Below are 20,604 nucleotides of genomic sequence, written 5' to 3'. Positions count from 1 at the left end.
CCAAGTCAGTTAGTAAGTGTGGCTTGGAGAGGTACCTGAGGGCAGTGCTGCCTCCATGCATCTGTTGCCTTTGTCAATCGATGTGGCCAAGGTTTCTGATTTAGAAGGCACTGCCAAAGGTGTTTGATTAGTTGGTGCAGTGCACCTTGCAGATACTGTACAATGCTGCTACTGTGGTATCTGTGGTGAAGGCAGTAGATATTGAAAGTGGTGGATAAGGTGTCAGTCAAGTGGGCTGCTTTGTCCTGGGTGATGTCCTTTATTTTGAATGCTGTGGGAGCTGCACCCATCCAAGCAAGTGGATAACATTCTGTGAACTCCTGTTTTGAGTCTCTAAGATATTGGACAGGCATAGGGAAGATAGAAAGTGACTTATTTGTTGAAGAATTCCTACCTTCCAACTTGCTCTTGACAGCACAGTGTTTAGATGTCTGGTCCAGTTCAGTTTCTGATCAGTTCTAACATCCAAGATTTTGATGGTGAGGGATTTACCGATGGAAATGCCTTTGAATGTCAATTGAGGATAGTTAGATTCTCTCCTTTTGGAGATGGTCATTTCTGGTACTTGCTTTACATGAATCTTATTTGCCACTTCTGAGCACAAGCCTGAATTTAATTCAGGTTTTTGCAGCACATGAACACAATGCTTCGGTATCTGAGCTGTTGTGAATGGTGCTGAACACTGCTAACATTAGTGACCATTCTACCTCCTGACCTTGTGACGGTGGGAAGTTCTTTGATGAAGCTGAAAATAACTGAGCCTAGGAACTCACGCAGTGATGCCCTGGGATTGAGACGAGTGATCTCCAATAACCATGACCATCTTCTTTGTACTTGGTATAACTCCACAATGAGTGGAGACATTTCTCTCCAATTCTCACTGACTCCAGTTTTGCAAGGGTCCTTGGTGCCATACTCAACTGCAGTCACTTTTACCTCCCTCTTGAGTTCAACTGTTTGCCTATGTTTGGATCAAGACTAGTGAGTTTTAAGAAGATCTGTAGGTCAGGTTGAGGTTCTGTATGAAGGTTTGCTCGCTGTGCTGGAGGGTTCATTTTCAGATGTTTCGTCACCATACTAGGTAACCTCTTCAGTGAGCCTCAGGATGAAGCACTGATGATTCCTGCTTTCTATTTATGTGTTTGGATTTATTTGGGTTGGTGATGTCATTTCCTACAGTGATATCATTTCCTGTTCTTTTTCTCAGGGGGTGGTAAATGGGGCCCAACTCAATGTGTTTGTTAATAGAGTTCCAGTTGGAATGCCACGTTTTTAGGGATTCTTGTCTCTTACATCCAGATAAGGAAGGACACCACTTCGACTGGGACAACACATCCATCTTGGGACAAGTCGAACAGAGACACACACGAGAATTTCTAGAAGCATGACATTCCAACCGGAACTCTATCAACAAATCCCATTTCTGAGAAAAAGGACAGGAAATGACATCACCACAGGAAATGACATTACCAACCCAAAGAAACCCAAACATATAAATAAAAAGCAGGAATCATCAGCAGTGCTTCATCTGGAGGCTCACTGAAGATGTCACCTAGTATGGTGACGAAACGTGTGAAAATGAACCTTCATGGATCAAGAATATAATAAGTTCAGGAATAAATAGGCACTGGATGAACCAATTAAAGCAGCAATTACTAAGCAAGTAGTCCTTCCTGATCAGTGGGAATAAACTGATGGGGTGGTAATTGGTAACTGGATTTGTCCTGCTTATCTGTGTCATGGCATACTTGAACAAATTTCCATATTGCCAAGTAATGCTGATGCTGCAGCTAAACTGAAACACTGTCAAGGCTACGAGCCTTTGCAGTATCCAATGCCTTCAGCAGCTTCCCAATATCACAGGGAGTGGCTAAAGGCATCCTAGGGACCTCAGGTAAAGGTTATGGTGAATCATTCATTTGTCAATTCTGGTTGAAGGTCATTGCAAATGCCTCATTCTTGTCTAGTGCATCATGGTGCTTGGGTTCCCCTTTTGCTGAGGATGATACCAGTGCAATCTCCTTCTCCTGTTAGTCATTTGACTTCTGTTATGCCTCAGTGGGGTTGTTTGCTGAAATCTCATCCCATTATTCAGAGATTGTCACGAAAGTTAACAATCAGAAAAAGTACGTAGAATGCCTAAATTTATGTTTTTGACACCCAGGTTGATAGAAAGCAAAGGCTAAGTTTTTGCACTTGACAAAAATTACTATTTATTCCACATCATTAAAATGTAGCTAAAGGTAAACAATTTAACTTTTGCCAAATAACTATCTGAGGAAATTAGTTTTAATTAGTAAACTCTCTTATAGACCTGCATAGATTCACAACCCTCACTATCTTAATTTAAATGGGCAACCTCCTATTCTGAAACTCTGACCACTAGATCTATATTCACCAACAAGAGAAAGCAAACTTTCTACATTCAAGTCCCCTCAGAATCTTATTTGTTTTAATTAAGTCATCTCTGACATTTCTAAATCAAAGGATACAGGCCCAACCTGTCTAGCCTCTCATCAGAAGGCAATCTGCTTATTTCAGGTATTAGTTTAGTTACTCTTCTCTGAACTTCTTCCAAAGCACTGACAACCTTCAATAGGGATGGTGACCAGTACAGTATAGCATTCCTCTCTACTCTTACATTAATTCCCCTTGCAATAAAAAATAACATCCAGTTAGCTTTCTTGATTATTTGCTGCACCTGCATATGAACCTTCTGTGATTCATGCACCAGGTGACCTAGATCTCTCTGCATCCATTTATAATTTAAGGTATGTCTTGGAGATGGTGTTGGACTGGGATGAACGAAGTTAAAAATCACACAGCACCAGGTTATAGTCCAACAGGTTTATTTGGAAGCACGAGCTTTTGGAGTGCCGCCACAACCACCTGATGAAGGCGCAGCGCTCTGAAAGCTAATGCTTCCAAATAAACCTGCTGGACTAAAACCTGGTGTTGTGTGATTTTTAACTTTGTCCATTTAAGATAATATGCTTATTTTTTATTCTTTCTGCCAAAATGGACAATTGCACATTTCAAAACACTGCATTGCTATTTACCTATCCTCTAACCTAAACTACCAGTTCACTGGTGATTAAGTGCTGCTTTCATTCTCTCATTATTGCCCTTTTAAAAATTCATAATGGTACTCTTAGACACACACTCTCTCCCTTCAATGGCATGGAAAATTCAATCATATTAGGGTCACTACCATGCTTGGGTGTTTTCACTATGAGGTCATAATTAATCCTATCTCATTAGTCAAAAGCCAGGTCTATTCATACCCTTCTCTCTGGTTGGTACTATAACATCCAGGTCTCAGAAATTGTCTTGAAAACATTAAATGAATTCCTCACATAGACTATTTTTTCTCATCTGATTCCTTCCTACATATAGGTTAAAATCCCCAAAGATAATCACTGTATGCTTTTGATAAACTTTCATTATTCCTTCCTTGATACATTTTCCTACCATGTGGTACTGTTAGGGGCCTATGCACAACTTCCACAAGTGACCTGTTGCCTTTATCAATCCTCATCTCTACCCAGATTGCTTCTATATCCTGGTTTCCTGAGTTTAATTCATCCCTCTCTATTGTGCTAATGTCATCCTTATTTAACAAAGCCAATTCTGCACCCTTTCCTAGCTTCATGCCCTTCCTAAACATCACATGCACTTCAATATTCAGATCGCATTCTAGCTCGTCTTGCAGCCACACTGCAGTAACAGTCGCTACATCATACTTATTTATATCAATTTATACTACTGATACATCTGTTTTGTTTTGAATTCAAATACAGTGCCTTAAGTTTTGTGCTTCTGTTATTTTTGTAACATCTAGTTATCTGATTTGCTCTTGGATCTATATTCTCTGTCCCTTCCTGTCATTGTCGGTTTGTCATTTCCCACATTGATTCCTTTCTCTGTGGCCATTCCCCTCAACTTATTCACATCAACTTCTAAAATTTGGGCTCTTGCCCCCATGAGTTAGCCTGCTCTACTTCTCTAATTATGCTGTTCACAAGAATACCAGTCCCAAGTGTCCTTCAACTCCATCATACTGTAGCTTTTGACATACAACCTGTACTGCCGTTCTTAGTGAGTTTTTAATTATTTATTTAGCTATCAGTTAATGACGTTGCATTTTATGTATTAACTGTAGTGCCAACATGTCTACCATGTTAAAAACTTGATAACAGGCTTAAACTAATAAACAATATTCACTTCTGATGAAACAAGCATCTGATATTTGATTTGAGCTTCCTGCCTGTGATAAGGTTATGATTAGGCTGCACATCCTCCCTTTCCAATATCAGCCAATAAAAATAGAGACTGTGTGATGCGTTTTTTTTGACTCAACAAGAACTAACGATAAGTAACTTTTTTAGAATGCTTCACTGTAATGTTGACTGCAGGACAATTTTCCCATATCTGAGCTGTGATGTTTGAATTTTTGGAATTCCCTTCCTCAAAAGGCAGTGAATGTAAAATCTTTAATTTTTTTAAAGCAGTGGTAGATATACTTGATTCTCAAAGAGATAAAAGAATATTGATGGTATGCAGGAATGTTGAGTGGAGGTTAAAATCAGATCAGCCATTGAATGGTCGAGCAGGCTCAATTGGCAGAGTTGAATATCCTGTTGGTTTGTTCATATGTAAGTCCCCCTTACACATACACACCCACACAAAATATCCTTATGAATGGAGGGAAGGAATAGGAAGGCAATTCAGTGATTTCTGTTTACAAGGTCACTGAAATGATTCTTGCACTGGTCAGAATGCTGCTTCGCAATCTTCCCTTCCTTGAAGCTTTCACTGGTTTGCAGGAAACATAGGGGACTATTTCATATTTATAAAATGTAATTATAAGAGGACTTATTAATTAAAATAACTTTTACTGCAGCGAACAGAGGGAATTAGTGGAGGTCTGATGGCTTCTCTCTATATTATTCATAGTCCCAAGCTGTTCAACTAGCGGAAAACCAAACACACAGTTGTTGGCAGAAGGCCTGAAATCATTGCTACTGGTGACTAGTCAGTAGATGAATCAGCTTTCTGTTGCCACACAAAGCTTCATTTTTATACATCCGTTTGGCTTCAGCTCAACAACAGACAACACTTCAATTTAAATTATGTTTGCAATGAGTCTCAGACTATTTGCTTTCAAAATACGCTGCAATCTACCATTAATCCTTGGTTTGTAAAATGGTTCTTTTCTTATTTCAGTCCACATTAAAAATATAGAAAAACAAAGACAAGATCTTTACGCCATCCACCATATTAATGGCTGGCAGGACATTTTTTATTCACTCATGGGATGTGGGGATTGATGGCTAGCCAGTATTTATTACTTGTCCCCAGTTGTCCTCGAGAATGTGGTGGTGAGCTACCTTCTTAAACCGCTGCAGTCCATGTGATATAGGCAAGTGGGAAGTGTTCCATCACACTCTTGCCTTGTAGATGGAGGACAGACTTGGGAGAGTCAGGAGGTGAGTTACTCACCACAGTATTCTTAACCTCTGACCTGATCTTGCAGCCACTCTATTTAATATCACAAAACCAGTTGAGTTTCTGGCCAATGGTAACCCCCAAGATGTCGATAGTGGAGGTTTCCGAAATATCACACCTGTCAAGGACAGTAGTCAGACTGTCTCTTATTGGAGATGGCCTGGCATTTGTGTGGTGAGAATGTTATTTGCCACTTGTCAGCCAAGCAGCTTTGATTTGATCTTCTGGTTTTGAGAACACTAAGCTTACTTATCACATGCTGCTTTTGTTATTTGGTTTGTAAGTAGCTCCATGCTGTAGCATTTTTAGATCCAGTGTTCCTCCTGGCATGTCCTCCAGCATTCTTCATTCAGCCACACTGTTCTCTGGCTTGACAGCAATGATAGAGAAGATTTGCCAGGTCATGCAGCATTCAACTGCTTCATTCAATTCTGTTACTATTGACTGCTCAAAGCACCCCATGGATGTCTGGTGATCAGTTGCTAAACCAGTTTAAAATCTGTTCTATTTAGCAGCTTTTTTTTAAATGTATTTGTGACATAATGCCATGAGGCTTCATGGGATCCAGAGACAATGAGGAGGAATCTAGAGTAGATTAGATTAGATTACCTACAGCGTGGAAACAGGTCCTGCGGGCCAACAAGTGCACACCGACCCTCCGAAGAGCAACCCACCCAGACCCATTCCCCTACATTTACCCCTTCACCTAACACTATGGGCAATTTAGCATGGCCAATTCACCTAATCTGCACATTTTTGGACTGTGGGAGGAAACCGGAGCACCTGGAGGAAACCCACACAGACATGGGGAGAATGTGCAAACTCCACACAGACAGTCGCTTGAGGTGGGAAATGAACCCGGGTCTCTGGCGCTGTGAGGCAGCAGTGCTAATCACTGTGCCACCCTGGGGCTGCTCCCTCCCAAATATAAGCCTTTATTCTGCCACCTTTGGTAAATTTATCCTGGTGGTAGGACATACGAGGATTATAGTGGCAGTGTTTGGGATACTCACTGCACAAACTATCTTTGTAAAAATAACTATGTTACGCTGTTGCTTAACTTGTCCATGGGACACTGCCCCAATGTTATCATAAGCTCCCAGATGTTACCAAAGAGGGTTTTGCATGATTGACGTGATTGGAGTTGCCATGGACAATGCTGTGTATCCAGCATAGTAAGACGTCCTATGTGGTTGGATACAACTGAGTGGCTTGCTGGGCCATTTCAGAGAACATTCAAGAGTCAAATATATTGCTAAAAGTCTGGAATCACACACAGGCACGAGGAGATAAAGATGGCATACATCCTTCCCTAAAGGTCATCAGAAACAGAGAGTTCCTTATACAGCTATAGTTATAGAATCAACATTAGATTTCAATAATTTCAGTTTGCACATTTGACATTAGAACATAGAGAAGTACAGCACGGAACAGGCCCTTTAGCCCACAATGTTGTGCCGAGGGTTAATCCTAATGCAAAATAAAATAACTTAACCTATGCACCCCTCAACTCACTTCTATCCATGTGCATGTCCATCAATCGCTTAAATGTCCCTAATGACTCTGCTTCCACCACCACAGCTGGCAACGCATTCCATGCATTCACACCTCTCTGCGTAAAGAACCTACCTCTTACGTCCCCTCTACACATTTCTCCTAATATCTTAAAACTATGACCCCTCGTACCAGTCCATCCTGCCCTGGGGAAAAGTCTCTGGCTATTGACTCTATCCATTCCTCTCATTATCTTGTTTACCTCAATTGTTGTACATGTTATGGAGGTGCCGATGTTGGACTAGGGTGGGTAAGGTCCGAAGTAACATGACACCAGGTTAGATTCCAACAGTTTTATTTGCATTCACAAGCTATCAAAGTGCTGCTCCTTTGTCAGGTGAAATTTCACTTTACCTGATGAAGGAACAGCTCTCTGAAAGCTTGTGATTTCAAATAAACCTGTTGGACTCTAAGCTAGTGTCATGTGACTTCTAATATCGTTGTAAATAGTGCACGGGGATATGCAGAAATTACAATGTAAATTAAACAGAGTGATTCCTGGAACGAAGAATACATTTACAGTTATGAGGAGAATCTTGAAATACTGGTGCTATTTCTACTGATGCACAGAAGACTAAATGTATGAATTGTTTTAATATATTGAACAGAGAAGGAGAAATTGTGATGAAGACAATCAATTTAGAATTGTCAATATGAAAATGAGAAAAGCTTAAGGAAAAGTTATGTTGCTTAAACAGGCCATTGGAACATGTGATGCTTTGCCATAGAGCATGACTGAGGCAGTAACCATTGTAAGAAAAGAAAATAAGTATTTAAAAGGAAAATATATGATATGGGGATAGTACTGGGCTCTCTTGGTACTAAAATTTCTGGAGAAATGATAGCACACAGACTAAACAAGTTAAAAATCACACAACACCAGGTTTTGGTCCAACAGGTTTAATTGGAAGCACACTAGTTTTCGGAATGCTGCTCCTTCATCAGGTGGTTGTGGAGGACTCTACCACCTGATGAAGGGGCGACACTCCGAAAGCTAGTGTGCTTCCAATTAAACCTTTGGACTATAACCTGGTATTGTGTGATTTTTAACTTTGTACACTCCAGTCCAACACTGGCATCGCCAAATCAAGACTAAACAAATTGGCATAGTTGCTTTCCTACCTTGCAAACATCAATGGTCGTATAACAAATTTGAGATTTGATTGAAAGACAGAATATAGTGATCAGAACTGAAACATTAGTTGAAAATAAAACGCTGTTTATCAAATTGACATCAGAGAATTTTCTTTTGCTATTATAGGACTTGGAATCTATTGCTATTCAGTTAATGTACAATGATTTTGTTTTGTTTCCCTAAACTAGGAGCTTTTCTCCTCATGAAACCATTTTAATATAAAAATACAAAAAATTACATAAAAACCTGTTTCTACATCTTAAAAAAAATTATAATGACAAGCAATATTTGACCAATATCAATCTTTTTTTTCAAATAATTGTTATTTTGATGCCATTCTTTTCTAAAATCATTGTCAATATCTGAGCATTTTCACCAACACTAGCATTTACTGCCCAAATCTAGTTGAAGATGGAAATAACGGAGTGGCTTGCCATGTCAATTTAGAGTTAGTTAAGAGTCAACCACATCAATGAGAGATTGAAATTACACATAGGCCAAAAGAGGAAAGTTTTCTTCTCTAAAATACTTCAGCAAACCAACTGGTCTCTTACAAGAATCAAACTTTGCTTCACTTTTACTGGAGCTAGTTAATTTTAAAATCAACTTTTTAAAACCTGAATTCAGATCCTCAAATAGTCATGATGGATTTTGAATTTTTCTCTGAACTATGTATTAAGGAACCTCATGTTGTTAACAACTTGTCTTCAGCAACAAAATACAGGAGTCACTTAGGAATCCTTCCTTTACTACAAGGGCTCCTATGCTGAAGTAATACCCCTCACAACAACTAAGACTTCTACATGTACATGTACTGTGGTCAGTCAGAATATTGTTAAACGTACTAAGTTTGGGTACCGGTTGGGTGTCCCAGAAGTGGTATCTGTGTTGACTGGCCTCCTCCAGACTCTTGCCAGGGCCTTGGCATGCTGTAAGCAATTCCATTGCTCTTTGAATGTCCTGAAGCTTTTGCATTGGAACGGAGGGATTCTAATGAGAAAGAACATCAGTTTTAAAAAAAACAGATGTTTTTTAAAAAAGAAGTCCAGCATTTTGGACATTTTCCTAAATTAATGGCACTATAGAACTATGGCAACACCACAGTAACTTGTTATCTAAACAAACATTCACTCTACTAATTTTGTCTTTGTTAACGTAATTGTGCATACATTTTCATGCTATCTGCAAATTTACAAATACTTACACTAATGTCATAATTTAAATCACTGGTGAAAATAAACAGCAATGGAGTCAACATAGACGAGTACAGAATCCACTTTGACCAGACCTCATTCAGATCCACCTTCATAATGGGAATCACTTAATGGCCCAAATAATCTAGGAAGTTAAACTTTTAATTTCTACCTGCAATAGATGCTCCTACTCAAAACAGAAATATAATTCTACAATTGACCTTGGCAACACTGGACAGCAGGGCAAGGAGACGTTCTCCTGTTCTGTTCGAACTAAAACGTTTTCTCTATCCCCATTCTTCACTAAAGTGTACTCCAGAGGTTAGGTGATGTATTGGTCAAGTTTTAACTATGTTACCTCCCCCTGCCACCCTGGTAGAAATTACATGGAGAAAATCTGCTCATCTATGTATATTTCAGCAGCCGTGGTAAGAGAGAATACTGGGGATGCTAGTAGCTTTATATTTTAAAACTTCAGAATTAACTTGCTTACATGAAGCTACTACAATGCCAAAACCAGAAATAGGGTCCTATAGAAATGACAGAATAGTGCTGAAAAACATTTTATGGTTTCAACAGAAAATCACCAGTGCATAAATCCAAGTCTATAATAGACTGAACAATGTGCCTAAAATATTCCTATCTGTGTTGATAATGCACAAACTTGTCACATAATTTGGAGCAAATGCCAATGTTAATGTTTCTTCACCTTAAACATATACTTCCTCCATCATTAGTCTGTCATAGTTGCCATATGTTCTAGGAGATGCGCTGCAGCAACCACCAAGATTTCTCCAAAAATAGCTTTCAAACATGCAAGCTCTATCACCAAGAAGAAAAAAGGATTTGAGGTGCATGGGAACATCATCAACAAGTTCCTCTTCGAGCTGTATTCCATTCTGACTTTTACGTGGAGCTACCAGTTTTGGACTGAGGTGGACAAAGTTAAAAATCACTCAACATCAGATTACAGTCCAACAGGTTTATGTGGAAGTACAAGCTTTTGGTGCATTCCTCCTTCATCAGGTAGCTAGTGAGGCAGAATCATAAGACACAGAATTTACAGCAAAAATCAAAATGTCATACAACTGATGCGATGTATTGAACACACCTGGAATGCTGTTAAGTCTTTAATCACTTAGAATGGGTTGCAGGTTTTGATTCATTAATATTTTAATCCCAGAACTTCTTTCAAGTCACATTCCTGAGATAACTTAAGATTTTATAAAAATGGTGACATCTCAGCTCAGACAATGCATTAAAGCTGTGAGATTAGAGTCTGTGTGTATTCCAACCTTGAGTCAGACTATTTATAAAGTAGGAATTTATAAAATGCCACCTGGACTGACTGCCTGCAGACTGTGTGCTTTTTGAACAAAATACAATGAATCTTCAAATACAAATCTGCAAATGCATAATTTACCCCATAGACGTACATGTGTGTGCATGCTTGTGAGGCAGAGGGAGAGTCAGGGAGTATGTGAGTGTGTGTGTGTAGCATGAGAGTGTGTGCATGCGCATGTGATGGAGTATTCTTGTGAGAGAGGAGAGAGAGTATGCGAGTGCATGTGTGGCATGAGAGTATATGCATGCGCGTGTGACAGAGTATATACCTGTGACAGGGTGTGTGCTTGAGTGTGGGAGTGTGTGTCTCAGAGAGAGAGAGTCTGCACGAGTGTGAGTGTGATCGTGTGTAGGAGTGCATGTGTATGTGTGCTTATGTGTGTGTGCATAGTACAGTAGGGTCACCTGCAGTGTGACATGAACCCAAGATCCTGGTTGAGGCCGTCCTCATGGGTACCGAATTTGGCTATCAGCCTCTGCTCACCAACTCTGCATTGTTGCCTATCCCAAAGTCCACCTTGGAGGATGGTCAGCCAAAGATCTAAGGCCAAATGTCCTTGACCACTGAAGTGGTCCCTGACTGGAGGGAACATCCCTCTCTGGTGATAGTTGTGTGGTGTCCATTCATCCATTGTTGTAATACCTGTTGGTCTTGCCAAGGTACCATGCCTCAGGGCATCCTTGCCTGCAGCTTATGACATAGACAACTTTGGCCGGTTCTGACATGCTACAGCGAGAAACTGTAATGACCTCCTTAGGAGGCAGACAAGAGATACAACCAATAGGGTACCCTTCATTGTCCTGTACTTCCGAGGAGCGGAGAAACTTCTCCATGTTCTTCACAGCTTCAACACATTATCGATAAGGAAGAGCACCTCGCCAAGATCTTTCCAACACCTCTACTTCTCGCCTTTAAAACAACTGCCAAATCTTAAACTGACCACTGCTTGCAGCAAACTGCCCAGCCTTCAGGACATCAACCATAACACGATACAACCACTGCAAGATGTGTCAGAGTGTCGACAATGGATACAACCATTACATGTGTGGACACCACCTACCATGTGAGTCGCAGGTACTCATGTGACTCAGCCAATGTTGTTCGCAGCCAAGTTCAGTACTCATGAGGACGGCCTCAACTGGGATCTTGGGTTCATGCCACACTACAGGTGATTCCACTATACTATATTCTCACAAACTCCTATACACAATCACACTCACGTGGACCCACTCTCAAACACATGCACTCTCAGACATACATACATACATACACACGCCCCCGCCACAGGCATATACTCCGTCACCTACGTGCACACATTCTATCAAGCACGCACACGCTCACACATTCTCTCCCTCTCATGCATGCACGCAGGCACACATACAAGTTTTTGCAATTTTTGAGAAGATTTGTAGCTCAGGTTGAGGTTCAGGTTTTATGTTTGCTTATTGAGCTGAAAACAAACTTGCCAGCTTATAACCCAAACATATAAGTCTATGAGGTGAATGTGCATTTGCAGATTTATATTTGCAGATACATTCTATTTTGTTCAGCAAGCACACAATCTGTAAACAATCAGTTCATGTGACATTTTATAATTCTTACTTTGGAAATAGAAGCAGTCTGACTCAAGGTTGGAATACAGACAGACTCTAAACTCACACCTTTAATGCACTGTCTGAGCTGAGATTCACCTTTTTTATAAAACCTTAAGTTATCTCGGGTATGTGACTTGAAAGAACTTCTGGGATTTACATTTTAATGAATCAAAACCAGCAACCCATTCTAAGTGATTAAAGACTAAACAGCATTCTAGGTGCGTTCAGTACATCGCATCAGTTGTAACACACTTTGATTTTTTTTTTTACTATAAATTCTGTGTCCTATGATTCTGCCCTGCTGGCTATCTGACGAAGGAGCAATGCTCCAAAAGCTTGTACTTCCATATAAACCTGTTGGACTATAACCTGGTGTTGTGTGATTTTTAATTCTGACTATTGCCATTGTTTCACTGTCACCAGACTGAAATCTTGGATATCTCTGTCTAATGTCCTATAGTATAGTACAGACTACAGTGGTTCAAGAAGGCAGAAATGGGTAATATACGCTGGCCTTACTATCAACACCTACATCCCATAAACAAATAAAAAAGAAAATCAGCATTACTTTAACAATGATTTCTTTTCTTCATTTACTGAAGAGAGTCATAGAGATGTACAGCACGGAAACAGACCCTTCCGTCCAACTTGTCCATGCCGACCAGGTATCCTAACCTAATCCAGTCCCATTTGCCAGCACTTGGCACATATCCCTCCAAACCCTATTCATATACCCATCCAGATGCCTTTTAAATGTTGTAATAGTACCAGCCATCACCACTTCTTCTCGCAACTCATTCCATATACGCACCACCCACTGCGTGAAAAAGTTTACCTTTAGGTCCCTTTTATATCTTTCTCCTCTCACCCTAAACCCTCTAGTTCTGGACTCCCCAACCCCAGGGATATTACTTTGTCTATTTATCCTATCGATGCCCCTCATGATTTTTAAAACCTCCATTAGGTCACCCCTCAGCCTTTGATGCTCCAGGGAAAACAGCCCTGACTATTCAGCCTCTCCCTATAGCTCAAATCTTCCAATCTTGGCAACATCCTTGTAAATCTTTTCTGGACCCTTTCAACTTTCACAACATCTTTTGATAGGATGGAGACCAGAACTGCATGCAATATTCCAACAGTGGCCTAACCAATGTCCTGTACAGCCCTAACATGACCTCCCAACTCCTGTACTCACTGCTCCGATCAATAAAGGAAAGCATACTAAACGCCTTCTTCATTATCCTTTCTACCTACGACTCTACTTTCAAGGAGCTATGAACCTGCACTCCAAGGTCTGTTTGTTCTGCAAAACTCCCTAGGACCTTATCATTAAGTGTATAAGTCCTGCTCTGATTTGTCTTTCCAAACTGCAGCATCTTGCATTTTTCTAAACTAAGCTACATCTGCCACTTCTCAGCCTATCGGCCCATCTAACAAAGGATTTTGACATACTGAAATGACGCATCAGTGCGCAAAATTACAGAGATTCTATTTTGTAAAGGGCACCAAAATGAGTAAATTGTTCAAACGGGGCTGAAGATAACATTTAGTCTGCATTAGGTTTGGAGTATTTGCCTGCTTGATACTTAATAACATACCCACTCTAAAGTCAGTTGTAGTACCAACTGTCGCAGTAAATGTTTTAAATATTCTACTAGTATTCTCTTATAATTACTATACATTTTGCAAGATACAAATAAAAAAGTTGAGTATTATAAAGGAAAAAATAAATAAAGCTTGAAGGATTAAGAGGCTAATAATACCAAACAGCTAGTGACAAATCCACTCTGAGGGATCAACGGGCAGAACTTCAGCACATCTTTGGTGAAGTGTGGGTTCTATCCACTCCAAAGGCCTATATTTGAGTCTGATAAATTTTCCAGGGTGCAGTTCATGTAAATAATATCACCAGTGTCCTGGTGAAATTCCAGTTTGTTGAACAATCTGCTTCATAGTGGCAGAAAAATCAATGCAACAGCCCACATCACACCAGAATCAAAATGTAGTTCTTAACATAGAAAACAGGAGCAAGAGTAAGCTATTTACCACTTTGCCATTCAGCATGATGATTGCTGACTTTCTAGCTCAATGTCATGCTCATCGCCACCTTTAGCCTTTAGAAATCAAACAGCAATACGGCTTCCAAAGCCTCCTCCGGTACAGAATTCCACAGGTTCAGCACCTTCTGACTGAAGAAAATTCTCCGGAACTCAGTCCAAAATGGTCTACCTTATTTCCTGGGAACATGGTCTCAAATCCTTAACCAAATCATTTCTGCATCAAGTCTGTCCACTAGATTTTTTTTTTACGTGGTTCAATTATATACCCTTTCATTATTCTAAACTCCAGTGAATATAGATCCAAACTCACATCATATGACTAACTTACCATTCTAGGTATCAGTTTGTGAAAGTTCATTGTATTCCCTCTTTGGCAAGTACAACTTTTCTTCAGTAAACAGATCAAACTTGCACTTAATATTACAAGCATGGGCTTTCAAGGCACTATACAAATGCACCAAGACTTTTTTGATCCCCTACTAAAACATCTTGGAATGAAAGCAAAAGAACCATTTCCTAATAGCTTGCTGCACCTGACATGCTTGTTTTCAGTCACCACTGTACAAGGACACCCAGGTCCCTGTGCACATCAAATTTACCCAATCTTTCAGCACAGGAGAGATGGTGGAATAATGGTACTGTCACTAGACAAGCAATCCAGAACTTCAGGTTAATATTGTGGACATGAGTACAAATCTTACCATGGCAAACAGTGAAATCAGAAATCAGTAAAAATCTGAAATAAATGGCTAGTCTAATGGTGGCTATGTGATCACTGTCAGTTGTCATATATCATTAATGTCCTTTCAGGAAGGAAATCTGCCATCTTTACCTGGTCTGGTGTATATGCAACTCCAGATCTACAAAGTGGTTGACTCTTAAATGCTCTCTAGACAATTAAGGATTCTGTTTCTCCTACCAAAGTGGACATCACCACAATTATCAATATAATTTTCTCACTCACTCAACTTGTCGAAATTGATGTAAAAACCTCTTTACATCTTCCCCACAACTCACAATTGAATCAACTTTTCTGTGGTCAACAAACTGGTAGGTCCAAAATATTGATATACATTGAGAGAAGGGAACCCGAGTGCTGATCCATCAGCTACCTTCCACACTGAAAATGGCCCATTTATTCCAATTCTCAACTCCTGTCTGTTAACTAATTCTTAATCATGCCAGTATATTACCACCAATCCCATCTACTTTAATTATGTACACTAACTTCCTATGCAGAACTTTACCAAACACTTTCTAAAATTCAAATATACCACAAACACTTTTCATCTATTCTGCTAGTTGCATCCTGAAAAGCACACCATTAAGGTTTGCCAAACATAATTTCACTATCGTAAATCCTTGCTGTCTTTGTGTAATACCAGTGACATTTTCCATGATATTCTACCATCACAACCTCTGTTATATAGAGTTCAACACTTTCCCTACTGCTGATGTAAATGAATCTATAAATTTCTGCTTTCCTCCCAACTTTATTTTTTAAACGGTGGGGTTACACTTGCCACCTCCAATCTGCTAGGGCTATTCCAAAATCTACAGAATTTTGGAAGATTACAATTAATGCATCCACTATTTCTTTGACAACCTCCTTTGGCACACTAGGTTGTAAATTTTTTGGATCTGGGAATTTATCAGCTTTCAGTCCCTTTAATTTCTCCACTTACTTTATTTAATATTAGTCTCCTTCAATTCCTCCTTCCCAACAGAGCCTTGTTTCTCTAGCATCTGTGAAGTTATCAGGGTTCTAATCTATGAAGCCAGAACTAAAGTGGTTTAATTTCTGTGCCATTTCCTTGTTCTTCATTATCAATTTTCCTGTTTCAGATTGTCAGGGACCTTCATTTCTCTTCCTTTTTATACACTTTCAGAAACTTTTACAAGTTGCTTTTACATTCCTTGCAAGTTTATTCACACACTGTATTTTTCTACTCTCAATCTTTGCTGAATCCTAAACTGCTCCCAGTCTTCAGGATTGCTACAGTAAAACAAAAAACTGTGGATGTTGAAGATCTGAAACAAAAACAGAAATTGCTGGAGAAAATTCAACAGGTCTGACAACATCTGTGGAGAGATAGCAGAGTTAACGTTTCAAGTCTAGGGACCCCTCTCTTGTTGTTTTTCCTCAGGATTCCTACTTTTTCCAACAACTACAAATCATGTTTCAATATAATAGTATCATCAATTTCTTTTGTTAGCCATGGTTGGGCAACTTTTCCTGTTGTGTTCTTTCTCTTGAAAAGAATGTCTAACGGTTACAATGCACACTTTTGTTCAATAACTATTAATTATTGCTTATCCTCTGTCATGCCTTTTAATTAAGTTACACAATGTATCCCAGCCAGTGTAATCCTTCGTGCCTTGGTACGTTTTTTTAAGACCTAAGAATTCTAGTTTCAGATTTGATGACTTCACTTTCTGTCATAATGATGAGTTCTATTGTGTTATGGTCAATTATTCCTCAAGAACCTATCACAAAAGATTATTAATTAACCCTTTATCAGTACACAAAGCCAAATCAAGGATGACCTGTTCCTCTGGTTGGTTCCTCAAAATTCTGATGTTAAAAAAAACCTTGTACACAGTCCAGGCATTCAAAATGCAGTGAAAAGTTTTTGAAGTCGCCATACTACGATGCCCAAATTAATAACTGAAGTCACGAACAGCAAGTAACAAGAAAACGTTCACCACAGTTCGATAAACAGCTACTGAATTTGGGGTATGCTGGAAAACCAGGTCGAAATCACCACTCAGGGCCGAGCTGAGACCTCCATGCTGGGCCGCTGGAAGATACAGAAGCACCTCCAAAACATGGATGAGACCTCGTGCTGGGACAAGACTTTCATATTGGGCTGCTGGAATACCCATAAGCCACCAAAGACCTCCATGTTGGGACAGGACCTCCATGCCAGGCCAAGACCGCCCATCCCTGACAAGACCGCCACACCAGGAGACCACCCAACAGGCTTAAACTGCCATTCTGGGCCGCTGGAAGCCACATTGTTGCTGGGCCTGGACCGGAGAAGATGCCTTCCGCTGAAGTTGTTAAAAGAAGGGAAGGTACCATAATAAATGGAAGCATCTTTTAAAAATCATAGGAAGAGGAAAAAAGAAAGCAGAGAGACAAGCTCCAGACTCCTGGGCTGAGGAGCTCACATGTTGCATTACTTCTCCATTGCACTACTACACATGATACAAGATATGATAGGAGAATGAAACTGGTAAACCGGACCAGCCCAGAAATTACTGAATAAAAATAGACTGTGCATCGTTAAAGCCTGGAAGTAGGCTTCTGGGATTCACTGCTTTGGCTCTTACATCTGGAAGGAGCCTATCAATAAATAAAGTGATTTTTGAGACCCGTAAACCATACACAGCATTAATCAAAAAGGAGGAAAAGGAAACTGAATGACAACTAAAAATAAAGGCTGCTGATTGTGATGAATATTGACACATCTTTCAAGAAGTTTCCATTCTTCCAGCAGTTATTTGTACAGCTTTAAAATGACCTACAAATGGGGGGCATTGATAGGTTGAATAGCCAAGGTCTTTTTCTTAGGGTGAGGCAGTCCAAAACTAGAGGGCATAGGTTTAATGTGAGAGGGGAAAGATTTAAAAAGGATCTGAGGGGCAACTTTTTCATGGAGAGGATGGTGCGTGAATGGGACGAGCTGTAAGAGGAAGTTGTAGAGACTGGTACAATTACATCATTTAAAGGGCATCCGGATGGGTATATGAATAGGAAGGGGTTAGATGGATATGTTCCAAATGCTGGCAAATGGGACTAAGTCAGATTGGGATATCTGGTTGGCGCAGATGAGTTGGACCGAAGGGTCTTTTTTTTGTTGTATGACTCCAAGTCACCTATTAAGAGTTTAGCATTGCGCATTGTTTAAAAAAAAGAGTAACAACATAAACTTCTCAGTTCAGGAAATTTGCTATAATTAGTCCATCTCATTTTACATTTTCCTGCAATGATTGCGGTAAAGTTGCTACAGTCCCAGAGGACCATGTTGCTGCTCTCTCAATGCCGAGAGATGACTGGTGGTGGTTTAACCTGGAGGTCACCATGCCTCAGGTGAAGGGATGAAATTGAGAAGGCAGGAACTTGATGGTGACCTCAGGTTAGAACATGATTTAGGTACAGTACAGCTCAAAAACTATTTCTCAACAGACTTCTCACCAGCAAAGTGAAAATTTCAATAAGGAAAATATTTCTTGGAAATAGATTTTGAATCAGACTGGGAAAAAAAAGTGTCTTGCTGAAAGAAAAGGTACAAAAAAGATCTGAAATCATCTCACAAACCATCATATTCCAAGTTCAGCAGGGGTAAAATTAAAAAAACCTGCTCAAATCTAAATTTAGAAAGAACCATTTAGACACATGGTCACAGTCATTTCAGTGCGCACATGGTGTGGTTCAAGAGTGAAAATGGGAATATATACAACTTAAACAAAAACATCTGTAAACATAAATACTTCAACAATTGAAGAAAAATGATCACTTGGGGCTTAAAGAGCTTGCTACAAAGTTATGCCTGCAAAATGTAACAACTAATTTAAAGATGCTTCATTTGTTTCAGAAGAAATGATCAAATTCTACATCTAATAGTACTCTGACAGATGATGACTGAGCATCAGTCCAAAAAGTTATATTATTGTTTGGTACATAAAGGTACTGACAAAATTGAATGAAATCGGAAACGAAAATGCTCAAGGTAGCCCTGGCAGCAAATTCAACCGAGAAATATCAGGTCAATACCAAACCATGCTGTCAAAGAAGCCTGCTATTAATGTGTACAGCTTCTACACTAGCAGTCATCTCAGGAGCAAACTAGTAAATAAATTATCTCACGTTTTAAGCATTGGTCCATTTACATGGAAACAAAGAAAACGAGCAGGAATTTGAGGTTTAGCAAATTGTGCTCACATTAAGCATAGTTAAAGGCACATTTACTAAAGAAATCAAGCATATTTTACTTTTCTGAATACATTTTAAAGAAGTTAGTAAGACATTAAAAATATGACTTCACTTTTGAAGCGGGCTGTTGAACTTTGATTTCCTGTGAATCAGAGGCAGAATCTGACTTGGTGCTCGCAGAACTAGGCTTCTCTTTCTTCTTTTTCTGCTTTTTCTTCTTCTTTCTGGCCCCAGTTTCCCCTCCAGGACTTCTGTCAGCAAATTTAGATAAAATAAGGAGAAAATTACCATTTACAACAACCAGCCCCTTCATCATAAAGAACTTAAATATTACTGAAAAGAGAGACATATTACTAGAACATTTTGTCTTACAATCATCACAGCAAACGTAAGATTGCTGAATTTCAAATGATCACAACAATTTATACCATAAGCGAAAAGAGTGAAAACAAGCTGATAAATCAACCTTGGTTAATGAAGGCGTTGCTAAGGAGAAAGCTGCAGGAAATGATAAGCTCCCAAGCTTCTGGTAATTCAAAAAGGCACAAAGCTTAAATATGGTCCTCTTGTTTGTAAAGGGACCCCTACACATGAATGCATATCACTTCTTGCATATCACTAAATGAGTCACATTGCAAGTTTGATTATCTTAAATTAGTTGTTCATACAGCTATTAGTGCATTCAGGACTGTGCAGCAAGTGTTACCCAATTGCAAAATGATGGCTTACAGGTGGCATATTGCTTTGTGTTTTGGAAAAGTACCCTATTTGAGCATGGCCTGTGTGAGCTAATAAAACAAAGATTTTGTGGGATGATCACTAAAATCATTAGCATAATGTTTCCACACTGCTATAACAGAAAACTGGTACTCATAGTAAGGCATCTGACATAAATATAGTAATAGTTTGCTCTGATGAACTCAAATCATAGGCAACCTCAGCATAGAAAGAGGCCATTTGACGCCTGAAAAGCTAAGTACAGTTGATCAAGAGACTGCCTTTATCCACACTGCACATTACTCTTTCAGAAAATTCCAATAAATTGGCGAAATATGATTTCAATTTTACAAAACCATGCTGGCACGTTCTGATTATCTTAAGTAGTTCCACATGTCCAGTTATAACCTCCATTATGATTGATTCTAACACCTTTCCCACAACAGATGACAAGCTAACTGGTCTGTAATTTCCTGTTTTCTGTCTCCCTCCTTTCTTGAATGGATGGGTTATGTTTTGTTATTTTTTTACTCTAATGGGCATGTCCCACTGGTTGCG

The 20,604-nt window shown here is 39.5% G+C and overlaps 1 protein-coding gene across 2 annotated transcripts in view; it reads right to left on the bottom strand.

Moving 5' to 3' along the window:
• Positions 1-19,702, bottom strand: part of nmt2 (N-myristoyltransferase 2) — a 42,240-nt gene extending 22,538 nt beyond the window's left edge. The window contains exons 1-2 of one of the 2 annotated variants that reach the window (XM_043690326.1): positions 19,442-19,702; positions 9,043-9,187 (exon numbers count right to left, since the gene is read on the bottom strand). In XM_043690326.1, the coding sequence (XP_043546261.1) occupies positions 9,043-9,187; positions 19,442-19,620 (324 nt within the window). In that variant the 5' untranslated portion in view covers positions 19,621-19,702. The remainder of the gene's footprint in view (positions 1-9,042; positions 9,188-19,441) is intronic. The other variant, XM_043690325.1, reaches the window with a different exon arrangement.
• Between the last annotated feature and the right edge of the window lie 902 nt (positions 19,703-20,604).

Source organism: Chiloscyllium plagiosum, chromosome 5 (assembly GCF_004010195.1).
Source record: "Chiloscyllium plagiosum isolate BGI_BamShark_2017 chromosome 5, ASM401019v2, whole genome shotgun sequence".
NCBI classification, from domain to species: Eukaryota; Metazoa; Chordata; class Chondrichthyes; order Orectolobiformes; family Hemiscylliidae; genus Chiloscyllium; species Chiloscyllium plagiosum.
The sequence above is the reverse complement of the archived record's forward strand: the minus strand, read 5'-3'. Positions and strand labels throughout refer to the sequence as shown.